The sequence below is a fragment of the Corvus brachyrhynchos genome, unplaced genomic scaffold (genome assembly GCF_000691975.1).
Source record: "Corvus brachyrhynchos isolate BGI_N302 unplaced genomic scaffold, ASM69197v1 scaffold61, whole genome shotgun sequence".
In the NCBI taxonomy this organism is placed as follows: domain Eukaryota; kingdom Metazoa; phylum Chordata; class Aves; order Passeriformes; family Corvidae; genus Corvus; species Corvus brachyrhynchos.
The window spans coordinates 7,720,524-7,733,898 of record NW_008236478.1 but is presented as its reverse complement, the minus strand read 5'-3'; the positions used below and the strand labels follow the sequence as shown (position 1 = coordinate 7,733,898).

Sequence of the window (13,375 nt, the reverse complement as noted above, 5' to 3'; positions counted from 1 at the left end):
ATTTTTGTAGTCTTGTGCTATAAGACAAAGGCTTTCCTTTCCATAACTAGCAATTCTCTTTTGCCTAAATGTTTGAGAAACCTGTAATTTCAGTATTAAAGTATTTTAAGACATGTTTTTTTCCTGACCCTCAGAAGCCCCTTACAATGGGTGAGAACTAAAGAGAAATGTGTGTTCGTGGAAGAGATAGGGCTCACCCTCGCTGCACAGTTTCTGTTCCCTGATGACCGAGGAGGAGGCTACTGCTCTTGGAGTGTTGTGAGCACCAAGAGCAAATAGGCAACACAAAAGGGAAAGCAGAGTGGATTTGCTCTGTGATATCCAGGATCCTGCCATTGCCTCCTGTTAATTATGATCTGAACTCTTGCCAAATCATCATTGCCGTTTCCACTCATTTGGTGCCTCGGAGCAGAATGCAAACTGCCTATAAAGAATGCCCTTTCTAGATCATATTTTTAGAACTGCTTAGGAGGAATTACTACTGTGTCACTGGACTTTACAACAGGCTCCTTAGTGTCCTCCAGGGTTAAACTGTTTCCTCTTCAGCAGTGGCAAGGATGCCAAGTCTTGAATGCAAAGTTCTCATCTCTTCCCCTGTAACCTCCTGCACCTGGGAATGCTGTAATTTCAGGAAGGAGTTTTGCCATGGAATAAGGAAGACAGTGCTCCTGTCAGCCTCAGCAGATGGAATTATGTGGTGGAGGGAGTTTGGTTTGTTCTGCACAATGTGTGTCTAATATTGGGATTTAAGGAGTAGTGGGACAACTGTAATGTAAACTTCCTGCAAGTCAAGTACTCAGATATGGCAAACCCTTTTCCTTGAGAGAAGGTTTAATTTATTCTCTGTGATGGTGATGCAGTGTGTCATGTGGGGTTTACTGAGAAATTAATATAACACTAAAATCAAGCCCAAGTTCATCTTCCCTGCTCCATCCCAGGTGCCAGCTAGTTTGCAAAGTAACATGCCGTGTCTCCTGCTGGCATTTCAGGAGCATTCTGGAAGAGTCTTTCGACTTCAGTTTGATGAGTTCCAGATCGTCAGCAGCTCACATGATGACACCATCCTCATCTGGGATTTTCTGAATGACCCAGCTGCCCAGGCAGAATCCACTCGTTCCCCGTCCAGAACATACACCTACATCTCCAGATAAATAACACTACACTGTACCTCACACTCGCACAGGTAAAAAAAAAGAAATAAACTTTAAAAAATAAGGTGAGCCTCAAAGGTGACACTGGAGGTAGTGTGAGCCTGCTGCTTGAATAACTGGCTGGGTCTATCAGTGTTTCACATCTTGGTTATACAGTAATTACAGTGTCCTGTAAAAGGACAGGAATGGTTCTGATACCTTAGAATAGGGATTTTATTTTAGGATTTGTGACATGTGGTGCCTATGACTCCCCCTGACGAACTCCTCCTCCTCTGTCCATCATCATCAATAATTAAATCAGTTATACTGCTGTCCAGAAGGAAGAAGGGGTTTCTGCAGAGCGAGTAGAGCAGCTGCTGCCTAACAAGAGAATGCAGATGGCCTGACCCTGGGCAGTTGTCACCAGGCAGAGGGTTTTGCCAAGAACCTCCCTCTGAAGTGATGACCATTCTCCTCACTCTGCAGCAAGCTGATTCAGGATTACAGTTTGGCTAGGGAAGGAGACACTGAGGCACAAGCACAAGCCCAGGCAAATTAAATCGAGATGCATCAGTGTGCAAAATAATTTAGTGATAGCGCCTAGCTCTTGTTCTCTCTTGCATAGCATGGATGTTAAATTATTCATATCAGAGCCTGGTTGGTTTGCTCATCACCTTTTGTCTTGGCCAGCACAGTGGGGGGAGGACAAAATGTTTCATATGTTTGGGTCAGTTGTAGAGTGAATTTGATGCATGTGAGTGAAGTGGGATAACATGATTGCCTGCGTGGGTGGGTACATGCGCAATTACTGTTAAGAGAAGTAAACATAAGAGAGAAGACGGCAGAAGAGCTGACAGGCTTCTGCAAAGGGGTGTCCACAGTGACATTTTCCCATGAAAATGCTCTATCATGGGGCACATCCTGTATCCTTTTCGGTAACTGTACAGTGATGCTCTGGACCTGTCAGATCTTGATTTTCTCAAACACTCTGGTCAATCAGATGTTATTTTAAATCATTAAAAGGCTTCGTATGAATGGGGTTTGTTTCGTTTGTTCTGTTTTTTGTTCCCAGGACTCATTTAAGCTGCAGTATTTAAATGCCAGGACAAAAGAACTATCCACGTAACCAATACTTGCTGAAGAGAGAGGCTCTCAGACTTGTTTCTGGAACAAAGTTGGCATGCGGTTGATCTCAGACAGGGTCTACTCAGCGCGGCTGACTGCTAAAGTGCTGCTATATCAGAAGATGACTTTTATCTTTCATGAACAGTTAACATTTTTAAACCTTCCCATCCCTTTCTTCCCTCATTCCCCTCTTCATGTTCACTCTTCCCTTTACCCCATTTGGTTCCCCTCCAAGCCCAGTCACCAATGTCCTATGAATATATTTAAGATGTTGCCAGAATGTGTTGCTTTGCTGTTAAGCAGAAGACTTACAGCCACAGTGCATCCTGCTGAGAGTCACTTCAGGGTGGGTGGGAGGGTGGGTGGGGAGGAGGCTGCTACTCAGGCTGAAGTCAATATCCATTGCTAGGCCTTTGAAAAAGCATTCAGCTCTGAAGAGCAACAGAAACACTTATAACAGCCAGACCATCACCCCCCCCAACCCCAGCTTCCCTGTGGCTTTTGGCTGTTCTGACTGCAGGCTTATTTTTTTGTGGAGAGAGGACCCTTGAAATTTGACTATTATGAGCCAAATCCATCTCTTTCCTCTCCTGCCTGCTATGCTAACCCTTTGGAAGCTGATGCATATTGTAGTCTCCCCTTAACATCTGCTTGGCTGGGGAATGCTAGTCAATGACAAGTTAAACTCTCTCCTGCCAAAGTCCCAAGCATGATGGACTGGGGCTGAAATCCTGTCCACCCCCACCCAAGATGAAGTGTTGGCCCAGGACAGTATTTCACTAGCAAAGGGATTGTCTGTACCATCTTCCTCCTGCTGTTCTCCCTGAAGACAGTATGTTGCTGATGGCTTATGAATCATTCTGTAAATTGGAGGAAGTTTGAGGCTGGGGTGAGAAGGAAAGCTGGATTTTGCTCCTATCTTTCCATTCCTTCTCCCCTCAGAGAGGCTGTAGCTGGGTACTGGAAGAGGGAGCTGTTAAAAACTTCGTGGCACTCTGAAGAGCCACCCTAGAGTGGAGACACTACACAAACATTCTGGCCGTGACAGTAAGACTTTGCCTCACTTGAATGAGCAAATGCACACCCTGGAGATGGTGGTTGAGTAAAATGAGTGTGGCCATGAGGACAATCATTGCATTTAGCAGTGACTCCAGGCCAGTTCTGCAACGTTTCTGGGGCTGGCTTTGCTAGAAGGGATTGAGGAGTTTTTGGTCTGCTTCTCTAACCTATGTACTGCATTGTGGTTTAGGGACACAGGCTGATTAGTCCTTTTGCTGATAGCTGAGATGGGTCTTTGCTTTCTGGCTGAAACTTCTGCAAATTGTCATTGTTTAGAAGACAAAAATAGCCCTGAAGAGGAAGTACATGAGAAGCAATTCTGCATGTCTCTGAACGGGACAGAGGTCTGGGGGTAAACAGCTCTCTTCACAGAGCTGGAACGAATTGCAGCTGGCCTGCATTTAGATCAGAAAAGACTCTGTAAATCAGTCCCTGGCCATTCCAGGTTTAGGCCCAGATCTTCTGCTGTAGGTCTGGAATGATCTCCACTGCTTTAGTGGGGAGTTGCTCCAATCCCACAGTAAGAAATTGAAGTCCTTTGTCTCTGGGCTGGAGGTGTTTAAACTGGCTTTGTTAACACCCTCTGAACTTGGCAGATGGGATTTTTTTATAAGCTTTTCTCATCAACTTCACTTTGCTGGGGAAGCAGTTGCATTGTTTCTAATTGCTTGGGATGTGCTTTTTCCACCAGTGAAATCTAGCAAGGAGCTGGTCCTAGAGTCCCCAAAGAGCAATCCAGAGGGCTTGAATAATTTAGCTAAGACAGACGAGAAGGCAATGAAGTTAGGGAGGAGGGCAAAGCTGGTTCTTGGGGAGTACCTAGTGCATTTCCTGAAGCATGTGGGCAGCAGTGTTAAGCATCTCAGAACATGTGATGACACTCCTCTTTTCTGTTTGAACTATTACTGTAGAAGAGTCAAACAGGTTAACAACTCTGTTCAGGTAACAGTGACAGAGCAGCTTACCTCTGCAGAATCATAAATGAGTTCTGAGTCACAATGTTTATCCACAACTAATTTTGGCACTACTTTTTAAGTCCAGGAAGGCTGTTTTGGCTTTCAGACGGCTCTACATATCATGAATATTGCAGTCCAAAGCCAAAGTGACATGGGAGCATAGAGAATCAAAGTTTACGTCCCAAACTTTGTTGAATTCAAGTTCTGAGTCTTCATACTGTTTGAACACTGTCCCTCTAAGTTCAGGTATTAAAAGGTCTGCAGCATGGCTGCATATCAGCAGGGGTTTATATGACCTTGGTGAAAATGTAATAATTATTTTCCTCAGTTTGGTCTTCCTCTATCTTTTCCATTTCTGTTACTGTAGAAAACAATGATCTGTTACTCCAGCTGCTGAAGGCTGCAGAACTTCCTAATATTTTAATGACATCTTTGTGGCCAACACCTATAAGGATGTGTTTTATTTTTGCTAATTGGGAGAACTTGGGAAAACTGGCAGACTGGCTGGCCAAACACAAGAGACACCACCATTGTAAATTGTCCTTGGTTGTCATAGCCCTGCTGCTCTGTGCTGCTATTCTGTTGGGTCCTCAAAGTATGGTACCATACTTTGTACTCTGCTGTATAGAGCTGTTTAAGGTACATTTAGCAAGCAACTGCTGAAATCCATTTTTGGCACATGGTAAGAAAGGTGCGTCACCCTCAAGAAGGGACTGTGTGTGGGTACTTCAAACAGGACTGCAGAAGGGTGAGGATTCCTACCCCACTCCCTGAGTTGTACAAATTTTCTGATAGCTAAGAAGGAAACTGAAGTTAACTGATCTAACTTGAACTTGAAACTGCCACAGCCTGGCATTTGGTGGTGTTTATTGTGCACCCAGGGAGGAGCAATCTGGTGAGTAGATCTCCCAATGTCAGAAGAAAGTGGCTTTTTCAAACTCCCCTTCCCGTAGGATATGTGTGCATGTGTGTGTGAGTGTGCAAGAGTGCATGTGAGAGAGAGGTTTCAGCATGAACAGAATGGATAATCCCTCAACCAGATTGGAGTAATTGCAGAGTTTATAATGAAAATAACTAGAACATGCCTGCTGAAAGGAGATAAAAAAGGGCTGGGAAGTGTCTGTGGGCTTTAAGTGTTGCACATTGCTTTGAAATTAAATACCTCTGCTGCATAGAGATCGGCACTTCTCCCACAAGTAGGAAGCTCATGCTGGCCTTCCACCTTGGATTATGGGATGGGAAGTACTGGAGGTGTGGGACAATCTGTTGTGGCCACACCATCTCCTGCATGTGACTCCTTTGCAATAGGGCACAGTTCTGCTGCAAATATTTCTTGTCCTCAGAGGAACACAGCTTGCTTTCAAATATGCAAATAGAAAATGGCATGAAGGAGTTTGCAGTGAGATAACTTCTACAGCTGTCTCCTCTGGAGCAGCTCCCTCTGCTCCCTGTTAACATTCAAGGACAGACACATCCGCTGTTGGAACGGAAGGATTCAGGTGACAAGTTGAGAAGTCTGTGATCATCAGAAACACTGAAATGCTTTACACTTGTTTCTAAACTGGAAGCTGACTTGGACCGCCATGCTCTACCTACCCACCACCTGCTCCTGCTCCAAAGGATCCTTTTTTCTTTTTCTTAATTTTTTTTTGAACACTGAAAAAGCTGGAGAGTATCATGCACATTTCTCCACTCCCAGGTATGTGTATCTGCCCCTTCCACATGTCCCTTCCTCAGTCTGAGCAGAGCTCCAGGCTTGGTTCTGAGTTTCTTGGCATCCCAGCTCCTATGGGAAGCACCTCTCTGGGTTGGGCTCTTGCCTGACTTTGTTAGCTTCCTTTAACATGATTTTAGATCTGCCTTTGTGGCTTATTATTCCTTAATTCACTGGGAAAGGGCAATATGTGCATTTAATAAATCACAAATACTAGCAGCTCTTCTTAGCTAGGGAAGGGAACAAGAAGGAATGCCCAGCCTTCCTACTGCAGGCTTGCCCTTAACTATGGGAGGAAAAGGAGAAGATGACCCGAGTGGTTAAAAACTATAGGGGAGTGTGGGGATGGAGATGGATCTCTACAGAAGTGGGGACAGTGCTGAAAATAGATCTTTTAGCCTGTGCAGTTGACTGGGAAGAATAGAGGTTTGCCATGATCAGAAGTCATCAGGAGGTGACCAAATAAGGCCTCCAACTGTTGAACTTGTCAGTTGATGCCCCTTTTAGGATGAAGTGGAGGCATAAGGAGAAAGGGATGGTCTAAGCTATACTTGCCAAGAGAAGAATGAGCTTTGCCAGGGTCTCCAAGTGGCATGCATGATGCACTTGACATGCTGAACTTTGCCCTACTGTTCCCCTCAAAGTGATAAGCAGCAGCTTCCCAGAAGGAGGGGGGAAACAGCAAGTGATCCAGCTGTCCGCAGAGGAGGTCTCCATATGAAATCCCTCTATCCTGCTGGCAGATACCTACTGGATTGATTGGCATGAGGAGGTCACAGTCTTTCTGCCCCTGCTTTTAATTCCGAGACAGGAGCAGCAGGTCCCTTGGGTGTATTCCTTCTCTAAAATCCCAGTCGTGGTTTGAGAGGAATGGCTGCCTGCTGAGCATTTGGCTTCCCCTCCTTTCCCCCCTTGCCCCATTTTTTTTAAAGATGAGGTGTAGCCAAACTGCTGGACAAAATCTTAAATCCCCAGGGGGAGCCTTGGCACATTGCCAGAATAGATCATCCTTTGACTGGTCAGAAAACTCTTCCTGTGACTTTGTGCTTGTTCCCAAAGATCACTGGGCTTCCATGTATCTTGCCCAGCAGATAACCCATGGGAGTTGGCAACACTGGTTGATCCTTAGGGATGTTAAGGTGATACTCTCAAAATCAGAGGGATTCTGATGTACATGGATGTGCAGCAAGCCCTTCAGATACTGTAGACAACTCCTAAATAAGTCCCTTTTTTTAATAGCCTATCACCCTAAAAGATACCCTGATTTCTGCTCAAGCAGGAGCCAAGTGCAGCTGTAGCCAGAAAATGAGCATGAAATACAAGTCTTCATCACAGAGCAGCTCTGCTCATACCTGCACAATGAATAAGAGTTTGTTGCCTTCACAGGGAAAGTGTTTTAACCTCCTGGCACTTGAGCACTGGTTTACATCTGAGCAGAACTCCACGTGCAGGGGGCAGGCCAGTGGGCTGTCTGCAGTGACTTTTTACAAGGAGCTACCTGTGAGAATTTTTGGGCAATTCGGTGTGAAAACCTGGAGCTGCTTTTGAGTGTAAAACTTTGCTTTTGACTACTTTGTCTTTATCATGCAAGGCACTGCAGGGCTTAGCCTAGCCCCAGTTTTAGCATGGCAGAACAATAGTGTGGACCTCAGCAAAGTGTATTGTCCCGTTTCTTCCTGTCATTTTCCATCACTGCATTTAGGAGAGCTGCATGCCTGCCAGGCCAGCCTGTGCTGCATCACTCCGGCCTGCTCAGGCTGAGGTGGCTGTGGAAGTGGGAGAGGTGAGAAAGAACATGGTTTCTCCAGAGTTTTCTGTTTGTTACTGTGCTATATTTGTTATCTGGATTCTTAAGTAATGAGTGCTTTGAATTTTGTGGTTATGTTACGGTGATGTGTAGTTAATGTACTAATGTTCACTTGAGCTAGGATCATGGTAACAGTGTGGTTTGTTTTTTTTTTTAACTGTTCAGAAAATAACTTAAATACAAAGATTAAGCTGTGAATCTCTCCTGTTTTCCTTTGGGGGGGTGGGGGGAAGACACTGTCAAAATATCAATCCTCTATCTTCCTCGAGCCCCATGTGTGTGAGTCACACGTCTGCTACAAATGTACTGTACACAACATCTGCAGCATGAACACCTGGAAGTGCTGGGGACAAAAGGTGGCCAGCTTTGCCCCAAGCTTGTGGTAGATGCAGCTTCACAGGACACACAGAGTCTGCAGTAGCCAGTCCCACCTCAGAGCTGCTGCTGCTCATGGATGAATGCAGCATAAAAGACTGCCCTGGCAGTCAGAAAAAACCCACTTATTCCTAAAACCACAGCATACTTTTTAATTAACACTCTCTCCATTCATAGTTAATGGCCTCTGGCTGGGGCAGATGAGTCTGCCCTGTAAGCCAGAGAGTGGATATGACTGATAGAGAAGAGCTGGAGCTGTCCTGCCCATTAAAAAAGTGTGGGGGGAAAACTGTAAAGATTTTGTGTTTTTCTGGGTACTGTTGCAAGATCCTGGTAGGAGAAGCACAAATTTGTTTTATAAGCTAATCAGAATCCTGCTGTTCAATAATGAGTGAGTAATTGACATATCGCAGCACTGCCATGCAGTTCTGTGGCTGGGGATGCTGCCGTGCTTACGGCTCACCCGAATCAGAATGCAAGCACCCTTGCCCTCAGAATACCTTCCTCTTAAAAGTGCTCCTTGGATAGCTGCCTTGGATCTTTCCATTTTACTTAACAGCCCCTTTTAAAACAAAGGCCACCGCAGTTTTAAGATCCTGACTCCAGGGGTGGTCAGAAAACAAACAAACCCCTGCACTCCGACATCTCTCTCCCTGCTGGCTCCATTCTTGGGAGCCAGCAGGGGACTGGAGATTGTGAAGGCTCCTGCTTTTCTGAAGTGCTGGGAGCAGAATTCTTGTCACTTCCAATCTCCATCTCTCCTTGTGACAGAGTTCCCAGCAGCCCCGTGCTTTATTTGGCAAGGCTTTGGTGTTTATGTGTGTGTGTGCGCACATATATAATATATATTTTACATACATATATATATAATATGTAATATATATATATATTTACACCACTTTAACCTTTTCTGTTCCCTCTCTATTTCCTCCTACCCAATAATAGATTTGGTAGAGCAGTTGCAGTGACAGGTTTCATCCATTGCTTTGGATTGGTCTGTAACACAGAATGCAGCTTGATTTTAACAACCTGTGAGCACATACAAATGAGACCCCTTCCATACCCACAGTGCCAGGTGTCTGTGTGTACCTAGACAACACACATACTGCCTGCTCCCATGAGAAACAGGTTCTTCTTGTGGGTTATTTCTAGATGTTCCTTAGACAGTCCTTCCCCTTCTTATCCTTGATGTTTTAAAGATGAGAATCAGGGTCTTTATTCCAGATTTCTAGGACTATGACTGCTGTCCTGCAGGGCATGAGCTGGAAAACTTCTCTCAGGAAATCTGGACTCGCATCCAAAAACTCAAGCACTAAAGAGAGTCTTTGAGGAAGAAAAGCAATCCCAGTTGTAAATTTCCACTGGAAAAGAATGAACAGCTTATCTTAAATAGATTCAGTGGTTAATTACCCTTTCTGTTTAAAAATGTGTGCCTTATTTCCACTTCAAATGAAGGAAGAAAGTAATGTTTGCTATAGCTTCAAATTAACAGCATTTGATCAACCTACAGCTTTAAAGTGAAATCTTCTCTTGTTTGGTGGTTTTTTATTGTTATCTTATACACATGCCTTCAAGAATATAGTAAGGTACTTTTTGGAAAGGAGGAATTGGCCAGTTTAGATTAGCTAGGCTAGAAAGAATGTAATTCTTACAATAATTGTTTAGGATCAGTTTAGCAGTTGAAGAGGATGACAAGCTCTCAGGAGAGGAGGCAGCATGGCCAAAGAAACAAAAAGCCCTGCGCAGACAGACGTGTAATGCTGCTGTGGATTTCTGTGGGTGAGCTGGCTGGCTGTCCTGGGAGTAAGGGCTGTGCCTGGCTCCAGCAGTGTCCTGGCCCCTTTTGTTCCACAGCACTGTGTGGCACAGCTCCCTGTGGCACTCGTGTCAGTGCCCAGGATGTGGAAATTACTCAATTTTTTGTGGGAATAAGGTGCCACTCCTGGTCTTGAGAGCTCTGGATAGCTATGCTTTTCCAAGTGCTCAAGTTGCTCCACAGCCAGCCCATAGACACTGCCCAAGACCCTGTCCCAGGAGGGGCTGCTGGAGGAGAAGTTAAGAGAGGAAAAATAAGCTGCTGCTGTGCTCTCCCATGCAACGGCCTGCAGCCATCATAGATCTCAATGTGACCCCTTTGCCAGCTGATCCATGCCAGCAGTGCATGTCTGTGAGTACCAGCCACTTCGCTTTACCCTAAGAGAGCTCAGACACACATTCATTGTATCTCCAAGAGAGATCTCTTTGTTTCACATCCCATGTTACCTTCCCATCCTGAGCTTTCTCTCCGAAATGATTTGCTGACATGCACCTGGCTGGTTAGGAGCAGCTAGAATTCTCCAAACCAACAGGGAGGTTGCTGAGCTGTGGGGCTGATCAGCTGGGGACCACCAAATTTGGATAAGGAACATTACCATGAAAACCTAGGCTTGGAAAGGTCTCACCTATACAGGTAAATAGCTTGCCTGCAGATGGAAAACAGTCAGATGGGCTTTCCAGTGCAACAAGGCAGAGACAGCAGCCTGAGCAGTGCTTTCACTGGGGACAGCACTGACTTTCTTCTGGAGGCCTCTGGTTTGAAGAAACTCAAGCCCCTGGTTAACATCACACCGCTGATGTATCCAAAACTCCCTGTCCCATGCCCAAAGCACCCTGCTGCTGTTTACAAAGGCGGATCAAGGAAAGCTTCTCCTCCAAGGGGCAGTAAGGTGGGGAGGCTGCCAGACCATCTCCATTTCTGCAGTGTCAGCTCCAAAAGGGCAGCCCTGGCAAACTGCTCTGACCTTCGGAGCAGCAGCGATGTCTGTGAGCAGCTCTGCCCGTGCTGCCGAGTTCCCTCTCCTCCAGCAGAAGGAAGGGGTCAGTGGCTGCTAAGCAATGCATCTTCTTGCCTTCGTATGAGCTGCTTATTTCTTCCTTGCAGAATTTATCTAGTTTGGACTAGATAGTGCTGGGCAAACCCCCAGGACCAGCACTGAAGACCACATCCTTTCCAAGGGATTTCTAGCTCATCTTGGAAAGGGGGACAGACCTTCCCATGGGGAGCTGTCAGCTCAGGGGAAGCCCTGAGGTCTCCCAACTGCTTCTCCATCCTCCTGGCCTCAGCAAATGCCATCACTCTGCAGGATGTGGGCTGGGACCAGCTCCACCTGCTGCTCTGCCTCTCCCAGTTCTAGGTTTCTTTGCGTGCTCCAGGCACTGTGTCAGATGCCTTGAGGAGAGGAGGTGTGTCAGCATCCCATGACATGGAGTGCTGGGACAGGGATAGCTCCAGTGCTGTGTCTGGAGTTTGGGGCAGCAGCGAGGCAAGAGGGGGCCAGGAGCTCTGGGAGTGACGATGGGTGGGGATAAGGGTGGGTTATAGCCTCACAGCCACTTTCCCAGCCACAGGGGATGTTTTAGCCAGGAATTCCTTGCATGGAGGCAGGGGAGGAATGCCTATAAAATGTGGAGACAAGCTCCCTTGCAGCTCAGAGCAGTGGCTGTTTTTCACCAGCCCTTGTCTGTCATGTGCCACCATCACTGGGTCAGGTCACAGGAGTGTCTGTAATTAACCCAGCTCCCTGGTGATCCTTAATTGGCACTCCAGGCTTTCCTCCTCCCCCTTCTTGCCCCACCACGAGTTTCTCACCTCTGCATCTACTGCTAAGCTCCACTGCTGGGAACCAGTGACAGTAACCCATATTTATTCCCTAAATCAAGGCAGCAGCCATCCCCTGACTTGGAGCTGTGTCCTGAGGATGTCCCTGCTTGGCCCCAGCATCAGGGTGTGTGGCAGGAGGAGGGGCTGTGGCTGCAGGGATGAACACGGGGCTTGGGGATGGCTATGGGCTTCAGTGCAGAGAGCTGGGAAGCTCCAGGAGGGTTTTTTGGTAGGTACTTGCTGCTGCTGTTTCCTCTTTCCAGAGCCCACTGGACACATTTAACCCTCCATGTGCTGCTCCCAGAGATGAGCCGTGTACTTGAATGACCAGAGTTGGAACATGGCTGCAGGACAGAGCATGGCCTGGCTCATCATCCTGTCCCAGGTTTGCTGCTTCGCCCTGCTTAGCAAGGGCTTGGGGTGAGTCTTGGGCATGTTTAGGGCTGCCCTGCAGCACTGCAGGTGCTTTGTACATGGCTGGGACCCACAGGCTGCATGTTTTCTTGCCAAGTCGTCTCACCCATGGGTATGTCCAATAAAATGGATCTTCATCCTGCTGCTCTGGGAATGAACCAGGACCATCCCCAGAAGGACTGTGGCTCCTACAGGTCTCCCCCACTGTGGCCCTCTCACCAAGGTCTCTGCAGCCAGCCGGCACACCTGCACCGAGGTAAAGGTGATGTCCTGATCCAGATGTGGAAAAACTGAGTCTGGGCAAGACACAGGAGCTCTTGAGCAGCCAGCCAGCCCTGGGAAAAGCTGAACACTGGCAGGCTGGAAAGGGCTGGTGGCTGGGGGAGAGGCCCCGATGCTTTCAGGAAGAGCTGGAGGCTCACGTGGAGGGAGGAGACCGGAGCTGGAACATCCTCCGTGGGAAAATGTGGTGCCCGGACTCTCCCGCATCCCAGACAGCCCGGCTGGGGCTGGCACGGCAGGCATGGGTGTGCCCACGGGGCTCTCCCAGCTCTGTTCCGCTTTCCTGGCCCCGCGGGACCGTCCTGAGTGGGGCCAGCCTGTCAGGACCTGTCCCTTTTAAGCCCTTGGAGCTGTTGCCAGCCGTGGCTTAGTGGGGTCCCCATCCTTTCAACTGGCTGTTCGGCAAATTAAGAGCTTGCTATTAGGCTGCTAATTAAAGGCACTTCATTAGCAGCAGGGGAGGCAGCTCCTGGCCGCAGCAAAATTGGATTCCTCTGAGCCGCCATTCCTCTGAGCCGAGTCTCTCCTCTCTGGGGCTGGGGGCTGTGCCGCTCCGTGTCCGGGGAAGGCAGCTGCCCCGAGCCACGGCCGTGGGCTACCAGCCTCCTCCCGAGCGCAGGGGATGGGGCACGTCTATCCCACGGTGGGAGAGGGGCCGGAGGTGATCGGGGTGTTGGGTGATGTGGGGCCGCCCCTTCGCCGCCAGCCGCGGGCACGGTGCAGTGATGTTGTCCCACTTACGGTTCCCGGGGTCACTCCCGTTTAGGGGGGACATGCGAGAGTTCTCAACGGTGGCAGAGCACCACGCCAGTGGTTCCGCTGCCCCCAGGCTGGGCCGTGACCCCTTAGCGGGCTGGGCCGAGCCGCGGTGGC

General features: G+C 47.8%; 2 protein-coding genes across 7 annotated transcripts in view; both read left to right on the top strand.

Annotated features, from left to right (window-relative positions):
* Positions 1 to 7,989, top strand: part of BTRC (beta-transducin repeat containing E3 ubiquitin protein ligase) — a 112,046-nt gene extending 104,057 nt beyond the window's left edge. For all 5 annotated transcript variants that reach the window (XM_017726142.1, XM_017726139.1, XM_017726141.1 and 2 more), the window contains 2 exons: positions 990 to 1,183; positions 2,203 to 7,989. In XM_017726142.1, coding sequence (XP_017581631.1) covers positions 990 to 1,151 — 162 coding nt within the window. In that variant the 3' untranslated portion in view covers positions 1,152 to 1,183; positions 2,203 to 7,989. The remainder of the gene's footprint in view (positions 1 to 989; positions 1,184 to 2,202) is intronic.
* Positions 7,990 to 9,229: 1,240 nt separating this feature from the next.
* Positions 9,230 to 13,375, top strand: part of LOC103624657 (solute carrier family 2, facilitated glucose transporter member 5-like) — an 11,938-nt gene continuing 7,792 nt past the window's right edge. The window contains exon 1 of one of the 2 annotated variants that reach the window (XM_017726137.1): positions 9,230 to 12,476. In XM_017726137.1, the coding sequence (XP_017581626.1) occupies positions 12,302 to 12,476 (175 nt within the window). In that variant the 5' untranslated portion in view covers positions 9,230 to 12,301. The remainder of the gene's footprint in view (positions 12,477 to 13,375) is intronic. The other variant, XM_017726134.1, reaches the window with a different exon arrangement.